The sequence below is a fragment of the Puma concolor genome, chromosome B1, assembly GCF_028749965.1.
Source record: "Puma concolor isolate L17-30 chromosome B1, mPumCon1.1.hap2, whole genome shotgun sequence".
NCBI lineage: Eukaryota > Metazoa > Chordata > Mammalia > Carnivora > Felidae > Puma > Puma concolor.
In genome coordinates this window covers 172,278,502-172,295,786 of record NC_141670.1, presented here as the reverse complement: position 1 = coordinate 172,295,786, position 17,285 = coordinate 172,278,502, and the positions used below count along the sequence as shown (strand labels likewise).

General features: G+C 39.8%; 1 protein-coding gene and 1 long non-coding RNA gene across 8 annotated transcripts in view; one reads left to right on the top strand and one right to left on the bottom strand.

Moving 5' to 3' along the window:
* Nucleotides 1–13,728, bottom strand: part of LOC147582026 (uncharacterized) — a 24,882-nt gene extending 11,154 nt beyond the window's left edge. For 2 of the 4 annotated variants that reach the window (XR_015250496.1, XR_015250497.1), the window contains exons 1-2: nt 13,595–13,728; nt 4,182–4,275 (exon numbers count right to left, since the gene is read on the bottom strand). This is a non-coding gene — a long non-coding RNA (uncharacterized LOC147582026). Of the gene's footprint in view, nt 1–3,847; nt 4,088–4,181; nt 4,276–13,594 lie in introns of all 4 variants that reach the window. The other 2 variants (XR_015250495.1, XR_015250494.1) reach the window with 2 other exon arrangements.
* TMEM33 (transmembrane protein 33) overlaps nt 13,620–17,285 on the top strand; it is a 25,572-nt gene continuing 21,906 nt past the window's right edge. Inside the window, exons 1-2 of one of the 4 annotated variants that reach the window (XM_025921774.2) lie at nt 13,620–13,761; nt 13,946–14,018. In XM_025921774.2, coding sequence (XP_025777559.2) covers nt 13,974–14,018 — 45 coding nt within the window. In that variant the 5' untranslated portion in view covers nt 13,620–13,761; nt 13,946–13,973. Of the gene's footprint in view, nt 13,837–13,945; nt 14,019–16,505; nt 16,663–17,285 lie in introns of those variants that run through there. The other 3 variants (XM_086705157.1, XM_086705158.1, XM_086705159.1) reach the window with 3 other exon arrangements.

The following is a 17,285-nucleotide window of genomic DNA, read 5'->3' as shown; positions in this document are numbered from 1 at the left end:
CTCAGAACCTGTCAATATGTTAGAGAGTGAAGGGGAATTGAGTTGATACAGAGGGAATTAAGATTGCTAATCAGATGACCTAATTGTAGAGATTATCTTGGATTATCCAGATGGGTTCAATGTAATAACAGGGGTCTTTAAACGTGGAAGACGGTAAGCAGGAGAGTCAGAGGGAGCTGTGACTATGGAAGGATGGTCAGAAAGATGCAACATTGCTGATTTAGAAGATAGAGAAAGGGATCCAGGAGCTCAGGAATGGGATGGCCTTTAAAAGCTAGAAAAGGCAAGCAAATATAATTCTCCCTACAGCCTCCAGAAAGTAATGGTGCTCTGCAGTTACCTTGATCTTAGCCCAGGGGAACCTGTGTGGGACTTCTAGTTTCCAGAACTGTAAGAAAGTAAATTTGTGTTGCTTTAAGATGCCAAATTCATGGCAGTTTTTATTTTTAAAAAAAAATTTTTTTTTCAACGTTTATTTATTTTTGGGACAGAGAGAGACAGAGCATGAACGGGGGAGGGGCAGAGAGAGAGGGAGACACAGAATCGGAAACAGGCTCCAGGCTCTGAGCCATCAGCCCAGAGCCTGATGCGGGGCTCGAACTCACGGACCGCGAGATCGTGACCTGGCTGAAGTCGGACGCTTAACCGACTGCGCCACCCAGGCGCCCCCATGGCAGTTTTTAGAAACAGCAATAGAGGGACACCTGGGTGGCTCAGTTGGTAGAGCATACAACTCTTGATCTCAGGGCCATAAGTTCAAGCCCCACATTGGGCATGGAGCCTACTTAAAAAAATAATAAAAAAGGAAAAGAAAAGCAGCAATAGAAAACTAACAAAATAGACAAAAACTAGTTGCCTTGCTATCAGTTATCTACGATTTATGGAGTATAAAAATAGCTCAGTCAAAAACAAAGGAAAACATGCTTACATATACATTCATGCATAGTTAAGATCTCATAGTCATGCTATATCTGCAGAGCTTCTGGGGCTTACTTTTCAGGCAGAAAATAAAGGTAGGAATGTATTCTTAATGAGATGAATGACTCAGCACTTAGCAATTGCAAAGATGCTCTATCCAACCTCAGGATCATTAATCACTGATGGAAGCAGAAATGAGCAAATTGATGACTTGATGGTTCAGTAGAACCCCCCCCCCCCGAAAACTGGGGAGAGCCAAATCATCAATAACTCCGGAATCAATTCTTGCTCCATCAGCCAATTTCTATCCAAAAGGAGTAATGGCCTTTTAGTAGCCAACTGCTTCAGCTTTGGGGGTGTGTTACAGCAAAATTTTCTTCCTTCAATTAAAATAAGCTGGATAACGGGAATTGATGTCCACCCTGAGGTAACTCTTATCAAGTCAAAATTGATTGACAGACATTGGGGGAGGGGGTGAAGCAAAAATATAAAAAGCATTGGATAAAAAAGGATGATTGAAATGGAACTATATTGTTTTTGCTTTCCTGGCATCCATACCTTGTTCTTTTCATAGCAACAGGCATAGAGTTTCAGATGAGGCTGATCCCATACATCCTCCCCTTACTACTCCGTTCAGACAAGAGTGGGTGAATGACCTAAGTCTGGCCCATCTATCTGAACGATAGGTTAAGAATTTATGAGACCAGGGGTGCCTGGCTAGATCAACTGGAGAGCATATGACTCTTGATCTTGGGGTCCTGAGGTCAAGCCCCACACTGGGGGTAGAGGTTACTTTAAAAATAAAATAGGGGCGCCTGGGTGGCTCAGTCAGTTAAGCGTCTGACTTTGGCTCAGGTCATGATTTTACGGTTTGTGGGTTTGAGATCTGCATCAGGCTCTGTGCTGACAGCTCAGAGCCTGGAGCCTGCTTCAGATTCTGTCTCCCTCTCTCTCTGCCCCTCTCCCATTCATGCTCTGTCTTTCTCACTCTCAAAAATGAATAAATGTTTAAAAAAGTTTTTTTTTTAATAAAAATAAATAAATAAATTAGGAGCACCTGGGTGATTCAGTCACTTAGGCATCCCACTCTTGGATTTCAGCTCAGGTCATGATCTCACAGTTCATGGGATCAAGCCTTGCATCAGGCTCTGTCCTGATAGTGCAGAACCTGATTGGGATTCTCTCTCTCTCTCTCTCTCTCTCTCTCTCTCTCTCTCTCTCCCCCTCTCTCTGCCCCACCCCCACTTGCATGCACATGCATTCTCTCTCTCTCTCCCTCTCTCTCTCTCCAAATAAATAAACAAACATTAAAATAAAATAAAATAAAATAAAAAACCCTTCACATTCAAGCACGCTCTTTAAACAAAAAAAGAGGGAGCACCTGACTGGCTTAGTTGGTAGAGCATGCAATTCTTGATCTCTGGGGTTGCATAGATCTTACTTAAAAATAAATTTAAAAAAATAAGTGAATAAGTAAAAAATAATTTAGGGGACCAGACTGAACCCACTGAGAATCAAGCTTGGATTATTATGGTCCCTCTGGTCTTTTCAAAGTAGTTAATTACTTTGGCCCCATTTCCCCATAAGTCTGTTTGGGATTAATTTCTGTTATAGTCAAGAGAGTCCTGACTAAGACAAACATGTATATTTGGTAAGTTATCTCACTATTATTAAAGATAAAACTAAGACACATTAAAAATGTTAAGATCTTATTTGAGCAAAAATCAATTCGAATCAGGCAGTGCCAACCAAGCCAGAAGTGGTAACAAGTGCTCCACGATAGGAGCTAGGAGAAAGACTTTTATGGAGTAAAGGCAGAAGCAAAGCAAGGAAATTATTTTGATTGGCTATAGCTTAAATATTTGCCTTATTTGGAAAGTCAAGTTGGCTCTTTGCGATTGATTATCCTTAGATTTTGTTTTCTTAACCTTGAGGCATTTACAGGGTTCGGTTTTGGATTGCTCACTTAATGCTGATAAGGTACTAGAATCACCTTCAGTCTAGTGACCTCCTTGATTTAACACTAGCAAACATACTGATCAAGGAAGAAAGTAAAGATATACACCAGTGGGGAAAATTCCAATTGTTAAACAAAAAAAAAGGAAGGGATGTTAAATATCATCCGTATATAACATAAAACATAAAATGTCCAAGGAAAACTAAAATACTAACTCAAAAAGATATATGCACCCCTATGCTCACTGCAGGATTATTTAGAATAGCCACAATACAAAAGCAACATAAGTGTCCATGAATGGATGAATGGATAAAGAGGAAGTTTCTCTCTGTCTCTCTCTGTGTCCGTCTCTGTCTCTGTCTCTGTCTCTCTCACACACACACACATACACACACACACACACACACACACACACACACACACACACACAGAGGAATACTATTCAGCCATTAAAAAAGGAAATCTTGCCATTTGCATCAACATGGATGGACCTTGTGGGTATTTTGCTAAATGGAATCTAAAACAAAAACAAAAACAAAACAAAACAAAAAAGGCAAATGAACAAACAAAACAAAACTCACAAAGAAAACAGATTGGTGGTTGCCAAAGGGGAGGTGGTATGGGGGTAAGCAAAATGAGTGACGGGGATCAAGAAATATAAACTTCCAGATATAAAATAAATATGCAATGGGCATGTAATGTACAGCAATGGTGACTATAGTCAATACACTGGTATTGTATACTTGAAAGTTGCTAAGAGTAAATCTTAAGTTCTCATCATAAGAAAAACAAATTTGTAAATTTGTATGGTGACAGACAACTAGACTTATGGTGGTGATTATTTCCCAATGTATAGAAGTATCAAATCAATGTTGTATACCTGAAAGTAATAGAGTGTCATATGTGAATAATAATAATAATAATAATAATAATAATAGACTATTCAAAAAAACATAAAATGGTTTATGATACCTTACAAAGGAGAAAATGATAGATGTCACTGCATTCAATAGTCAACACTAACCACTGGAAACTCCTATATCTTGGCACAGTAGCTTCAGCTTCTTCCACTATGACTTCAGTATATTTTACACTGTCCCTAAGTTGCCTGAAACACTGTTCTGGAATCCACTTCAGGATCTATAGTTTCATTTGAAGCCCAAGAGAATAGCACAGGAGTGGAGAAAATATAGTCTTTGTGATACTTCTGCTCTAGGGAGAAACAGCAATAGAAGAAAATCTAGCAGTTACTAAAAGTGAGCATCGTTTGTAAAAATAATCATAGTACAATCTGATAAGTTGTTACCTCCTTATTTTCATCCATTCAAAATAAATTATTTCTTCTTGGTAACATTTCTAGAACCTCCATTGTGTTCCATTTTCGTCTACCTTCAGCCTGTCTGAGAATGCACAAGAAGCAAAAAGCATGTAATGAAAGGAACTCGATTATTAGAATAAAACGATTATGTTGGTTCAGTCAGCAAAATGAAGTCAACCTACTAAAAAGAGTTTTAATGGGGAGTATCATCCTTCATAAATCAGGCAAGGAAACCATGAGCCATCTGGAAAGCAAGTTGGTTTGTGCCCTTTTCATTTATCTTAATTTAATAGCTTCATGGAGCCATGGCCAGGCAGTCTCTGGTTAAGCTTGGGGTCTAATGTTGTGGGACAGATCCTTCCTCCATATATTCACTTACTATTTTTATTTAGCTTTCAAAGGCAAAGGAAAAAATTTCAACACTATCAAAGGACTAGTATCAAAACATAATTTTAACATCTTAACATACTTTTTGAAAAACTCTAACAAGGGTGCCTGAGTGGCTCAGTCATTAAAATCTGACTTCAGGGGCGCCTGGGTGGCGCAGTCGGTTAAGCGTCCGACTTCAGCCAGGTCACGATCTCACGGTCTGTGAGTTCGAGCCCCGCGTCAGGCTCTGGGCTGATGGCTCAGAGCCTGGAGCCTGTTTCCGATTCTGTGTCTCCCTCTCACTCTGCCCCTCCTCCGTTCATGCTCTGTCTCTCTCTGTCCCAAAAATAAATAAACGTTGAAAAAAAAAAAATTAAAATCTGACTTCAGCTCAGGTCATGATCTCATGGTTCCTGAGTTCAAGTCCCACATTGGGTGAGCTTGGGCCCCACTTCAGGTGAACCCTGCTTGTCTCTCTCTCTTTCTGCGTCCTCTTTCCTCTCCAACAAAAATAAAAATAAATAAATAATTAAAAACTCTAACAAACTAATAATAGCAGATGGTATCAGAGACAAACAATCCAATAGAAAAAGGCAACTTAAGGGAAAACCTGAATGGCCAATAAAATTGCGAAAGAGTGCTCAAACTCACTGCTACTAAGGAAAATGTACATTAGAACAAATATGATATACCATTTTCATACACATAAGATTTGGTGGGAACTAAAAATAACAAATGTTGGCAGGGATTAAGGATATTCTCATACTCTAAGTGCAACCACTAGAAGTAAATTTGCAACTATTTTAATATGCAAAGTTGAAGATATTCTGGCCTATTATTTTTGTTATTATTATTATTTTTTAAGTAGGCTTTATGCCCAGCATGGAGTCCAAAGTGGGGCCAGAACCCATGACCCCAAGATCAAGACCTGAGCTGAGATCAAGAGTTGGCCAGTTATCTGACTGAGCCACCCAGGTGCCCTATTATCATTTTGTGTGTAAGCTCTGTCCCCACCGTGGAATTCAAACACATATGACCCTGAGACCCAATGTCACATACTCCACTGACTGAGCCAGCCAGGCACCCTGTATTCTGCTTCTAAATACTTATTCTAGATAAAATCTCATGCAAAGTTGTTCATTTCAGAATTGATTAAAAAACTTTTTTTAATGTTTTTTATTTTCGAGAGAGAGAGAGGGAGACACACACACACGCGCACACACACACAGAATCCAAAGCTGGCTCCATGCTGTCAGCACAGAGCTAGAAGCGGGCCTCGAACTCAAGAACTGAACCACGAGATCATGACCTCAGCCGAAGTCAGATGCTTAACTGACTGAGCCACCCAGGTGCTCCCAGAATTGATTTTAAAGGTAAAAGACTAAATGTTCATGAAGATGCCAAACAAATTCATTTTGGTAATTCATAAATAGGATACCATAATGTAGCTAGAACAAATGAACTAAACCCAGGTGTAGTACCATGGTTACATCCTAAACACACTGTTGACTGAAAAAAGTAGATTCTAAGAGCATACATGAAGTATGGTACCATCTGTGAAAAATGTAAAAGGATAGAAAACTATACTGTATATTGCTTATTGCGCATGTACAGAGGTAATATAAATCTATGTAACAAAAGTATAAAAACATGAACAGTAAGAATACAGTGATTTCATTGAAAAGGTAGCTCTGGATAGTTAGGATAATGGAATGGGGATGGGTTTCAACTGTATGTACTGTTTGATAAAACAGAAAAATCTGAAATAAATATGGCGAAAAATTAACTTCTGTGATACATGTACCCCTGGAAGTACAAAAAAGATTTTTTCTTTTTTTTTTTTTTAAAGGATTTTATTTTTAAGTAATCTATACACCCAACATGGGGCTCAAATGTACAACCCTGAGATTAAGAGTCACATGCTTTACTGACTGAGCCAGCCAGATGCCCCACAAGAAAGATTTTCTGAAAGATGTACTGGCTTTAATATTTTTAATGAGATGAAACAGAGCAAAACTTCCATGTATCTATTTTCCTAAAAAGTTATCTTTTTGGGAACTTGTCACACTGGTTCTCTCCACATTTTGAAAGGCATCCCTTGCAATCTTCTAAATCTTAATAGCTGTTGATTTTTCCAGGGCACCAAACAAAGGAACAATTTGAAATACCAGGTTAGATGTTGAGAAAAAATTACTCTCTGTAGCAAATACTTTTGCAATTCATCTGACGTTTGTAGAGGAGGAAAAATTTCTTTTTTCCCTTTACCCCTCTTAAGTTCATTGGCTGGTGCCCATGAAAATTAGACTGACAAAAGACAGATTAACAAGAGAAAAAGAAACAGAAGCTTATTAACATGTGAATGAAGCATACACAATGGGAATACCCAGAAAGGAGTAACTCAAAGAGATGGTTAGAACTTGGGCTTATGGAATATCTTCCCAAAAGAACAGTAAATTTTTAGAGAAGTGACCAAACGAAGAGGACTTTGAGTTTATAGGGTGACAAATTGGGGGAAGGTGAATGTATGGGAGATCTAATGAAAGATAAGGGCTAATTAGCAAAGTATGTTATGTAGATTCCTTGTTGCCATCTCTGGGCTGATTAAGGTAACTTTTGTCCTTTCCAGTAGAGAGAGGAGGGGGAACAACTTAATAAATTTATGTCCTATTTTAGGCAATAGGAGTAATGCAGAGAGCTTTCCTTTTTATCTGCTTCTTCTCAGGGGCCTTCAGTTTAAAATAATCCTTATATCAGGGGTGCCTGGGTGGTTCAGTCGTTTAAGTGTACGACTTTAGCTCAGGTCACAATCTCACAGTTTGTAGGTTCAAGCCCCACATTGGGCTCTGTGCTGACAGCTCAGAGCCTGAAGCCTGCTTTGGATTCTGTGTCTCCCTCTCTCCCTGCCCCTCCCCTGCTTGTGTTCTGTCTGTCTCTCTCTCAAAAATAAATAAACATTAAAAAATTTAAAAAAGAATAATCTTTATATCAAAGTGCCATATTTTGCTCCCACTGATTTTTTCGTTGTTTCTAAAAATATTGGAGGACCAAATTGAATTTCCAATTGATCATTAAATATAATTTTTGGTAATAAGCCAAAAATCATATAGTAAGATTTCAGATTTCTTTTATTACAGTTTTTCAATCTAGAATCTAGACAAACTAACATTTGGTTGTTTTAACTTTGTACATTCTTTTAATTTGAAATAGCTCTCCCATCTTTTATAATGATACTCATTTTTTTTAAGTTTATTTATTTTGAGAAAGAGAGAGAGTGCACATGGGATAGGGGCAGAGAGAAAGGGAGAGAAAATTCCAAGCAAGCTCCACACTGTCAGCACAGAGCCCGATGCGGGGCTCTAATTCATGAATTGTGAGATCATGACCTAAGCTGAAATCAAGAGTTGAAATCAAGAGTTGAAATCAAGAGTTGGATGCTTAACCAACTGAACCACCCAGGGGCCCCGATACTCACTTTTTGAAGAGGCCAGGCCAGTTGTTTTGTAGAAGGTCTCACATTTTATTTTTGTCTTACAATGTTGTTTAACTTGTTATTCTGTCTCCTTGAATTTCCTATAAAGTGAAAGTTAGGTCTAGAAGTGCTTTATTAGATTCAGAGTAAATATTCTGCCAAGAATTTCTTATAGGGAATGTTGTGAATATTGTATTGTATCATATCAAGAGACAGTGTAAGGATAACCCACTATATTTGTGATGCTAGATTTGATCTCCTAGCTTAGGTTTTAACTGCCAGGTTGCTCCTTGGGAAAGATTCATCTTTCCTCTTGTAATTGGTTAAAAAAAAATCTCTAGTATAATGCTTTGGAAATGTGTCCCCTGTCAACATTTTACCCAATGGGTTCAGCATCCACTGATGAGTCTTACTATTGTTAGTATTATTTCCTGACCAGTTTTTAATGTTTTCATTTTAAAAATGAATAGTTGTATACTATATTTTAGTTAAGAATATTTTTAAGACTATTGGGGTCCCTGAGTCAGTAGAGCATGAGACTCTTGATCTCAGGGCTGTAAGTTTAAGCCCCACACTGGGTGTAGAGATTACTTAAAAATAAAACCTTAAAAAAAAAAAGGGCTATTAACCAAAAGTCCTCAACCTTCTTCTATTCCTCATTGTTAAGTTTCTCACGTCTGCTTCCTTGAAACTTACGTCCTTTCAGAATGTAAAGTCATTGAATTATAAGAGAAGATTAAATAAATTCTCTAATAGAATAGGAATATATTTAGGGGTTTCAATGAGGGAATTTTCTGATGGGAAAAGGAGAGACTGGTGACAGTGGCGCTGGGCAGTATGATTGAGTAGAATTGGAGTAGGCACATAGTGGTATGCTGGACCCAGCACATATTGGCTTGCAAGAGCTGATTGTTAAATTTTTCAGAATTTCGTGAGCTGGTTGTTATGCACAGCCATTATTAAAAGTTAAAGTGTATAAATTTACAGTGAGTTATATTAAAAATAGATAACAGGGGCACATGGGTGGCTTAGTCAGTAGAGCATGCAACTCTGGATCTCATAGTCATGCGTTCAAGTTCCACTTTGGGAGTAGAGATTACTTTTTTTTTTTTTAATTTTTTTTTTTAACGTTTATTTATTTTTGAGACAGAGAGAGACAGAGCATGAATGGGGGAGGGTCAGAGAGAGGGAGACACAGAATCCGAAACAGGCTCCAGGCTCTGAGCTGTCAGCACAGAGCCCGACGCAGGGCTCCAACCCACGGACCGCGAGATCGTGACCTGAGCCGAAGTCGGCCGCTTAACCGACTGAGCCACCCAGGCGCCCCAGAGATTACTTTTTAAAAAGGTAATAGGTGCGCCCCCGGGGGGGCTCAGTCGGTTAAGGGTCCGACTTCAGCTCGGCTGGGGTCATGATCTTGCAGTTTGTGAATTTGAGCCCCGTGCATCAGGCTCTGTGCTGACAGCTCAGAGCCTGGAGCCTGCTTCGGATTCTGTGTCTGCCTCTCTCTCTGCCCCTCCCTGCTCAGGCTCTGTCTTTATCTCTCAAAAATAAATAAATGTTAAAAAATATTAAAAAAAAATTTTTTTTAACGTTTACTTATTTTTGAGACAGAGAGAGACAGAGCATGAATGGGGGAGGGGCAGAGAGAGAGAGGGAGACACAGAATCCGAAACAGGCACCAGGCTCTGAGCTGTCAGCACAGAGCCCAACGTGGGGCTTGAACTCACAAACAGCGAGATCATGACCTGAGCCAAAGTCCGACGCTTAACCGACTGAGCCACCCAGGTGCCCCAAAAAATATATATTTTTTTTTTAAATTTTTTTTTTTCAACATTTATTTTTGGGACAGAGAGAGACAGAGCATGAACGGGCGAGGGGCAGAGAGAGAGGGAGACACAGAATCGGAAACAGGCTCCAGGCTCTGAGCCATCAGCCCAGAGCCCGACGCGGGGCTCGAACTCACAGACCGTGAGATCGTGACCTGGTTGAAGTCGGACGCTTAACCGACTGCGCCACCCAGGCGCCCCCCAAAAAATATTTTTAAGAAAGGTAATAAACATTCAAAACTCGTAATTATTTTTATTACACTTTCCCATTATCTATGCCCTTGAGGTTATTTATGTCTATTGTATCTGCATTATGGAAATGTTATATGATAATGAGCTGTGCACATCTCTTTCCAGTTTCATGTTCAGTGACATTAGGCTAATAGTTTGAAATAGGTCATGGTGGCAGCATTTACAACATGGAAACACCAGCAAGCATGACAAATCAAGGCTATTTATTATTTTGTTGATTGTCTAGACTTAAAAGTTATGGTCAAGAATGGGGTGCCTACATGGCTCAGTCTGTTAAGAATCTGACTCTTGGTTTCGGCTCAGCTCATGATCTTGTGGTTTGTGTGAGCAAGTCCTTGAATTGGGCTCTGTGCTGACAGTGCATGGAGCCTGCTTGGGATTCTCTCTCTCCCTCTCTCCCTGCCCCTCCCCGTGCATATGTGTGTTCTCTCTCTCTCTCTCTCAAAATAAATAAACTTTAAAAAAAGTTATGAAGAGCTTGTTAATACGGATGAAACTTAAAAGTGTGTATGTCTGTAGCTGTTAACATTGTAAACAGCAGTAAAAATTGAGTAAATATTCTTTCAGTATTCAAAAACCGTTATTCACTGCAGAAAAGAAGTTGATCACATCATTGTTGAAAGAGTGAAGTTTCAATACGTGTTAGTTGTTTCACTTTGATTTTATTCCTTAACAAAAATATCAAACAACATTCACAGAATTATGTTGGTTCATCAATAGCGACAACATGTTGCTCTGGATACAAAAGTTCAGTAAAAATCAACAAAAGTGCTTTGTGAGAATCAATTGTTATATGCAACTTAAGCAGAGAACATTTGAGGTTAATATTTTTTTAATAAGAGCATTTTTTTTAAGTAGGTTCCATGACCAATGTGGGGCTTGAACTCATGACCCCAAGCCCTGATACTGAGAGTCATATGCTCTACCCCATGAGCCAGCCAGGAGCCTCATAAGAGGAGTTTTTAAATCAATAAAACATATATTCATATATATATGTTTTATATATGTTTATATATATGTATATACATATGTGTATATACATATATATGTATATATGTTACATAAATATGCTTATAAAGAATATATATGTTTATTTATATATGTTTATATATAATATATAATATAATATATAATATATATTTAATGTTTATATATGTTTATTTATATATAATATTTATATATAGTTTTACATATGTTTATATACATATATATACATATGTGTATATACATATGTATATATATGTATATATGTTACATACATATGCTTATAAATAATGTATATATAATGTTTATTTTGAGGGAGAGGGAGAGAGAGAAAGGGATGGACGCTTGACCAACTAAGCCACCCAGTTGCTCCCAAACATGTATATTGCTATGGACTAAAATTCATGTGTTGAACCTCAACCCCAATATGACTAGATTTGGAGATAACACCTTTAGTAGGTAATTAAGTGTAAATGAGGTATAAGGGTGTGGCCCTACCAATAAAACTGGGTGGCCTTATTAAAAATGGAAGCGAAATAAGTCAGTCAGAGAAAAACAGATATCATATGATTTCATTCATATGTAGAATTTAAGAAACTTGACAGATGAGAAAAATAAGATAAAAACTGAGAGGGAGGCAAACCATAAGAGACTCTTAAATATAGAGAACAAACTGAAGGTTGATGGGGGTGGGGAATGGGCTAAATGGGTGATGGGTATTAAGGAGGGCACTTGTTGGGATGAGCACTGGGTGTTGTATGTAAGTGATGAATCACTGAGTTCTACTGAAGACAATACTATATTGTATGTTAACTACCTTGAGAATTAGATAAATAAATAACTAAAGGGAAGCAAGAGTTCTCTCCTTTCCCTCTCCTTACCAGGGAAAGGCCATGTGAGCACACAATGAAATGGCAGCCACTTACAAGTCAAGAAAAAAGGCTTCAGAATGAAACTTTCCTGCCAGCACCTTGGTCTTGGACTTTCCAGCCTCCAGAACTGTGAGAAATAAATTTCTTTTGTGTAAGTGTACAGTATTTTGTTATGGCAGCCCAAGCTTAGACAGACAGACAGACGAACACACACACACACACACACACACACACACACACACACACACACTCCTGATAGGTACCTAAGTATTTGTAAGCACTGTTAGGGAATGATAAGTGCTATAAAAATATGGAGTAAATGATCTATGAAGAGTGCAGTGAAGGTGGTGCTTTAGATAACCCAGGCTGTAGATCATGAGGACCTGAACTTGGGAAGTGACCTTAGAAAAACAGAAGTTTAGGGGCCTGGGTGCCTCAGCTGGTTAAGTGTCCTACTCTTGGTTTTGGTTCAGGTCATGGTCTCATAGCTTCAAGGATTCGAGCCCCACATCTGTCTCTGTGCTGGCAGCGAAGAGCCTGCTTGGGATTCTCTCTCTCTCTCTCTCTCTCTCTTTCTCTCTCTCTCTCTCTCTCCCTCCCTCCCTCCCTCTGTCTCCCTTTCTCTCTGCCCCTTTTCCACTTGCACTGTCTGTCTCTCTCAAATAAATAAATAAACTTAAAAAAAAGAAAAACAAGTTTACATGGCTTCAATAGGGCACCATTTGACTTGTCAGCTAACTGCCTAGCACCTGGACTGCCCATGGATATTGGATATTTCTCCTGTAAGTATGTGAAACATTCCAACTAATCCCCTGAGTTTTAGTTTGCTCCTCTGATCATCCTCTATCCTATTGCCAGAGTGATGGTTCTAAATCTCATGATATCACTACTTCTGCTTAAAATTGTACCATGATTCCCTGGATTTCAAGGTCAAGTACAGATCCTCTCCTTAGCACATCTGCCTACCCCTCTATCCCAAATTTTTTACAATCCACCTCTCCCTGTCCCACCCCTCCCCCAACACATACATCCCTTCATTCTGGTCATACTGAACTAGTTCCTTGACTCTGTCCTGTTGCTTCATGAACTTTCTGTTGCTCTATCTGGAATTCCCTCCCCTGTTTAGCCAACTTCTCCTTGTCCTTCAAAATTTAGGGCCAGAATTACCTTTTCCAGGAAACCTTCCCAGACCCTTTCTGATTTAGGTACCCTCCACTGTGGCCTCTGTCCATATTACACAAGCACTATGCTGTGATTTCGGTTTGTCTTTCCCACAATCTGTGTCATATTCATTTTTTTACCCTCCATGCCAAGCATTGGGGCCTGTCACATAGCAGGTCTCGTTAAGTACTTGTTGAAAATTTTTATAATTAGGACCACAGGGCTTAGCGAGCCTGCGGAGTTAAACAGCAAAGAAGACATTTCTACGGCTTCTGCATAAAAGAGCAGAGAGATTTTGGGGTTTGGACAGGGACAGAGAGGATCGTCTGGGAGCTGGTGAAGCGGGAAAAGTTGCTTCGCCACCCTCCCTTGTTAGCTTCCACAGCTAGAGTACAGGACAGGCGAAACTGAAATAAGAAAAACTACATTTCCCGTCATGCCTCAAGACACGGCTATCGGTTTCACCTCTTTGTCACCGCCTCTTCCCCACGGAAGTAAAAGGAGCACTTCCAGGTTCGACAAGAACCTGGAGCCGGGGGTGTTAGATCGGCGCCGTTGGGTCTTGCTCCGAAGCTCCGCCTTCTCTCCGGTTTTTCTAGAAGCCCGGCTTTGCTCTTGGCAGTGTCGTACAGGTATTTTCCGGCCTCTTCGGGTGCTCCCAAGGCAGTTCGCTGCACCCGAGCGGGCGAAACTTTTCTTCTGTTGAGGTTCGGAGTTCCCTTAGGGCGCGGCGGGCTCGTTGCACGGTGCAGGGAAACCGGTTATCGGAGTCGTGGCCCCGTGCTTACATCCCTTTTCTTCCCTTACCGATTGCAGCGTCCGAGGCGCGTGTGCGACTCTCCCCATGGCAGAAACGGCCCCGAACGGCCCCCAAGGGGCGGGCGCAGTGGTAAGTGAGCGAGCAGGGTCTTCTGGGTTGGTTTATAAGAGAACGGAGCAGGAAGTGTTGCTCAGTTCCGAGGCGTTTCAGCTCATCGCTTAAAGGGCCTGGGCTTAGTGAGTGAGGTGGGGGTAGCGTAGAGAGAAGAGATCTTGAGCGAAGATGTGGAGGAAGCTACAAGTTTTCTGTTGGTAGCGACAGTGGGCTGGCCTGGATCAGGTGACACTCACCTGTATGCCAAGGAAATTGGGCCGCCTTGCCTCTTCCCCCCTCTCGGTCTCTAATTGTCCTAGGTTCCAAGGTTGAAGATGCCACCTGAGGTGGTGCCGTGACACAGGCCTCATTCTGCACAGGCGTGCTAGGAGAGAACGTCTCTCTGCCCGTTTTATGCCATTATATGGAAATTACGCAGTGAGGGGGGCGGGGTCTTTTTTTTTTCTTTTCGTCATTTTATCCGTACCTTTTTTTTTTTTTTTTTTTTTTAACGCAGAGAGCTATTAGGCTTCTGTAAATATTTTATTCTTAGCATGCAGATCTGCTTAATAGTTATTTGTATTGCTCTCTAATTTTAAACACTATGAATGTGTGAATTGAGCTTGTCTCTTTTTCCTTTTTAAACATTTTGCAACATTTCCACGTATATACACAAATTTTCTTTTTTCTTGATTTAGCTGAGCCGTTTAAGAATTAGTTGCATACACAATGATGGCCAAGTCATACATACTTAAGTATTCTTTTACGTGACCACGATGCAGCCGTTGTGGCAATATTTGCAGTTAAATTTGAGAAATTTAACACTGATACATGTTGTTACCTTATTTAAAATCCATATTCAGATTTCCTCAGTTGTGTGTTAAAGTGTCTTCCTCCTCATCCAGGATTCAGTCTAAAAGCATGCATTGCTTTTACTGGCCTTTAGTCTCTTTTAGTCCAGAATAGTTCCCTTGTCTTTTTCCTCTTGCCATTTTTGACTTTCAAGAGTCCAGACTTGTTCTGCAGAGTGCTTCTCAAATTGAAGTTGTCTGGTTTTTTTTTCCCCCTGGTCACTAGATTCAAGTTGAACATTTTGGCACGATTGTTGTTACATAAGTGATAGTCTGCCTTTTTCAGTGCACTATATATATCAGGAAGCATTTTATGTTGATTTATTCCGTCATTGCAGATACTAAGTTTGATTATTTGGTTCAAGTGGTATCCACCAGATTCTCCAATGTAAAAATACTTTTTTTTCTTTTGTAGTTGAAAACTATTCTGTGGCATGATACTTTGAGACTGTGTGAATAGTTTTTCCACCTAAGTAGATTTGTTGACTATAACATGGTTAGATTGTTGCCTCTTAAAGTATAAACCAATACTTTTTTAAACCTTTTTTATTGTGTACTAAAATAGAGATATATAAAGTATTCAAAATGAAACACAGAGACCAGTGATTTATTACAGAATAAACACCCTAAACAGTTTTATTTTTTTTTTAAGATTTTATTTTTTTTTAATTTTTTTTCAACGTTTTTATTTATTTTTGGGACAGAGAGAGACAGAGCATGAACGGGGGAGGGGCAGAGAGAGAGGGAGACACAGAATCGGAAACAGGCTCCAGGCTCTGAGCCATCAGCCCAGAGCCTGACGTGGGGCTTGAGCTCACGGACCGCGAGATCGTGACCTGGCTGAAGTCGGACGCTTAACCGACTGCGCCACCCAGGCGCCCCTAAAGATTTTATTTTTTTTTTTTTAATTTTTTTTAACGTTTATTTATTTTTGAGACAGAGAGAGACAGAGCATGAATGGGGGAGGGTCAGAGAGAGGGAGACACAGAATCGGAAGCAGGCTCCAGGCTCCGAGCTGACAGCACAGAGCCCGACGCGGGGCTTGAACTCACGGACCGCAAGATCATGACCTGAGCCGAAGTCGGCCGCTTAACCGACTGAGCCACCCAGGCGCCCCTAAAGATTTTATTTTTAAGCAATCTCTATACTCAACAAGGGGCTTGAATCCACAACCTGGAGATCAAGAGTTGCATGCCCCATTGACTGAGCCAGGTGCCCCTAAACAAATAGATTTTATTTTTTTATTAAAAATTTTTTTTTGTTAATGTTTGTTTATTTTTGAGAGAGACAGGGACAGAGGTAGGCTGTAGAATCCGAGGTAGGCTCCAGGCTCTGAGCTGTCAGCACAGAGCCCGATGCGGGGCTTGAGCTCATGAACTGTGAGGTCATGACCTGAGCTGAAGTTGGACACCCAACCGACTGAGCCACCCAGGCGCCCCATGCCCCTAGATTTTAAAGAACATGTTGTAAAATTAAGTTTTAGTCTGAATATTTGTGGAGAAACTGAGTACAGTAAGCTAGATTCATTCTTCCACTTGGCTACTTGTGATCATTTAAATTTAGAGGAGTCACAATGTAGTAGGTTTGGCTAGAATAAAACAGACATCTTTCTTTTCGTCTTTATTTCTTTCCATCTCTCCCTCTTTCTCTCTCTTCCCTCTTTCTTTCGTAGGCTCCACACTCAATGTGGGGCTGGAACTCATGACCCTGAGATCAAGAGTCAGACACTACCGACTGAGCCAGCCAGGTGCCCCAAAACAGGGATTTTTCTGAAATTACCTGCATATTGTTATAAAGACATGCAGTAAAACATCTTTGGATTTTAAAATGTACTTGCATTTTTTTCAAAAGCTTTTTATATAGTATTTCAAAAGATAATTAAGTTAGATTGCTTAGAGTAGTGTTTTTAGACTCCACATTAAGATTCATAAATGAATTGTGAAATCAGCATAGTGGAAACACTAAGTATTTCTTAAACATTAAATAGAATACAAAATACCAAAATCCATCACACATAGGAAAGGTGATGTTTTGGGAAGCTTCTGTTTACTTGTATATCCGTGTATGTTTGTGTCGAACCTTGATGTAAAAATTAACATAGATTCTATCAAAAAAAATGTAAAAGCCACTTAAGAATTTGAATTAAAGACACATTTTTAATGAGAAATCAGATTTTAAGTTATTCCATTAGTGATAATGGATACATCTTTGGCAAATGCAGCAAGGGCAAAGAAAGATTGAGAAGAAAATGGAGAATAAAGTGGTATATGGGAGTTTAATCTAGGGCCATTGAAACTAGGGTAAGATGTATGGGGCGGTTTCCAGGGGATGAAGAAAGTCATAAAATTGGAGAGGCAGGTGCTATTTAACATTTGACAGCCACATTTTGGACAGAGTATCTCAGGCCCTTCTTTATACGTAAGCAAATTATCCACAGGCCAGTAAGTTCAGT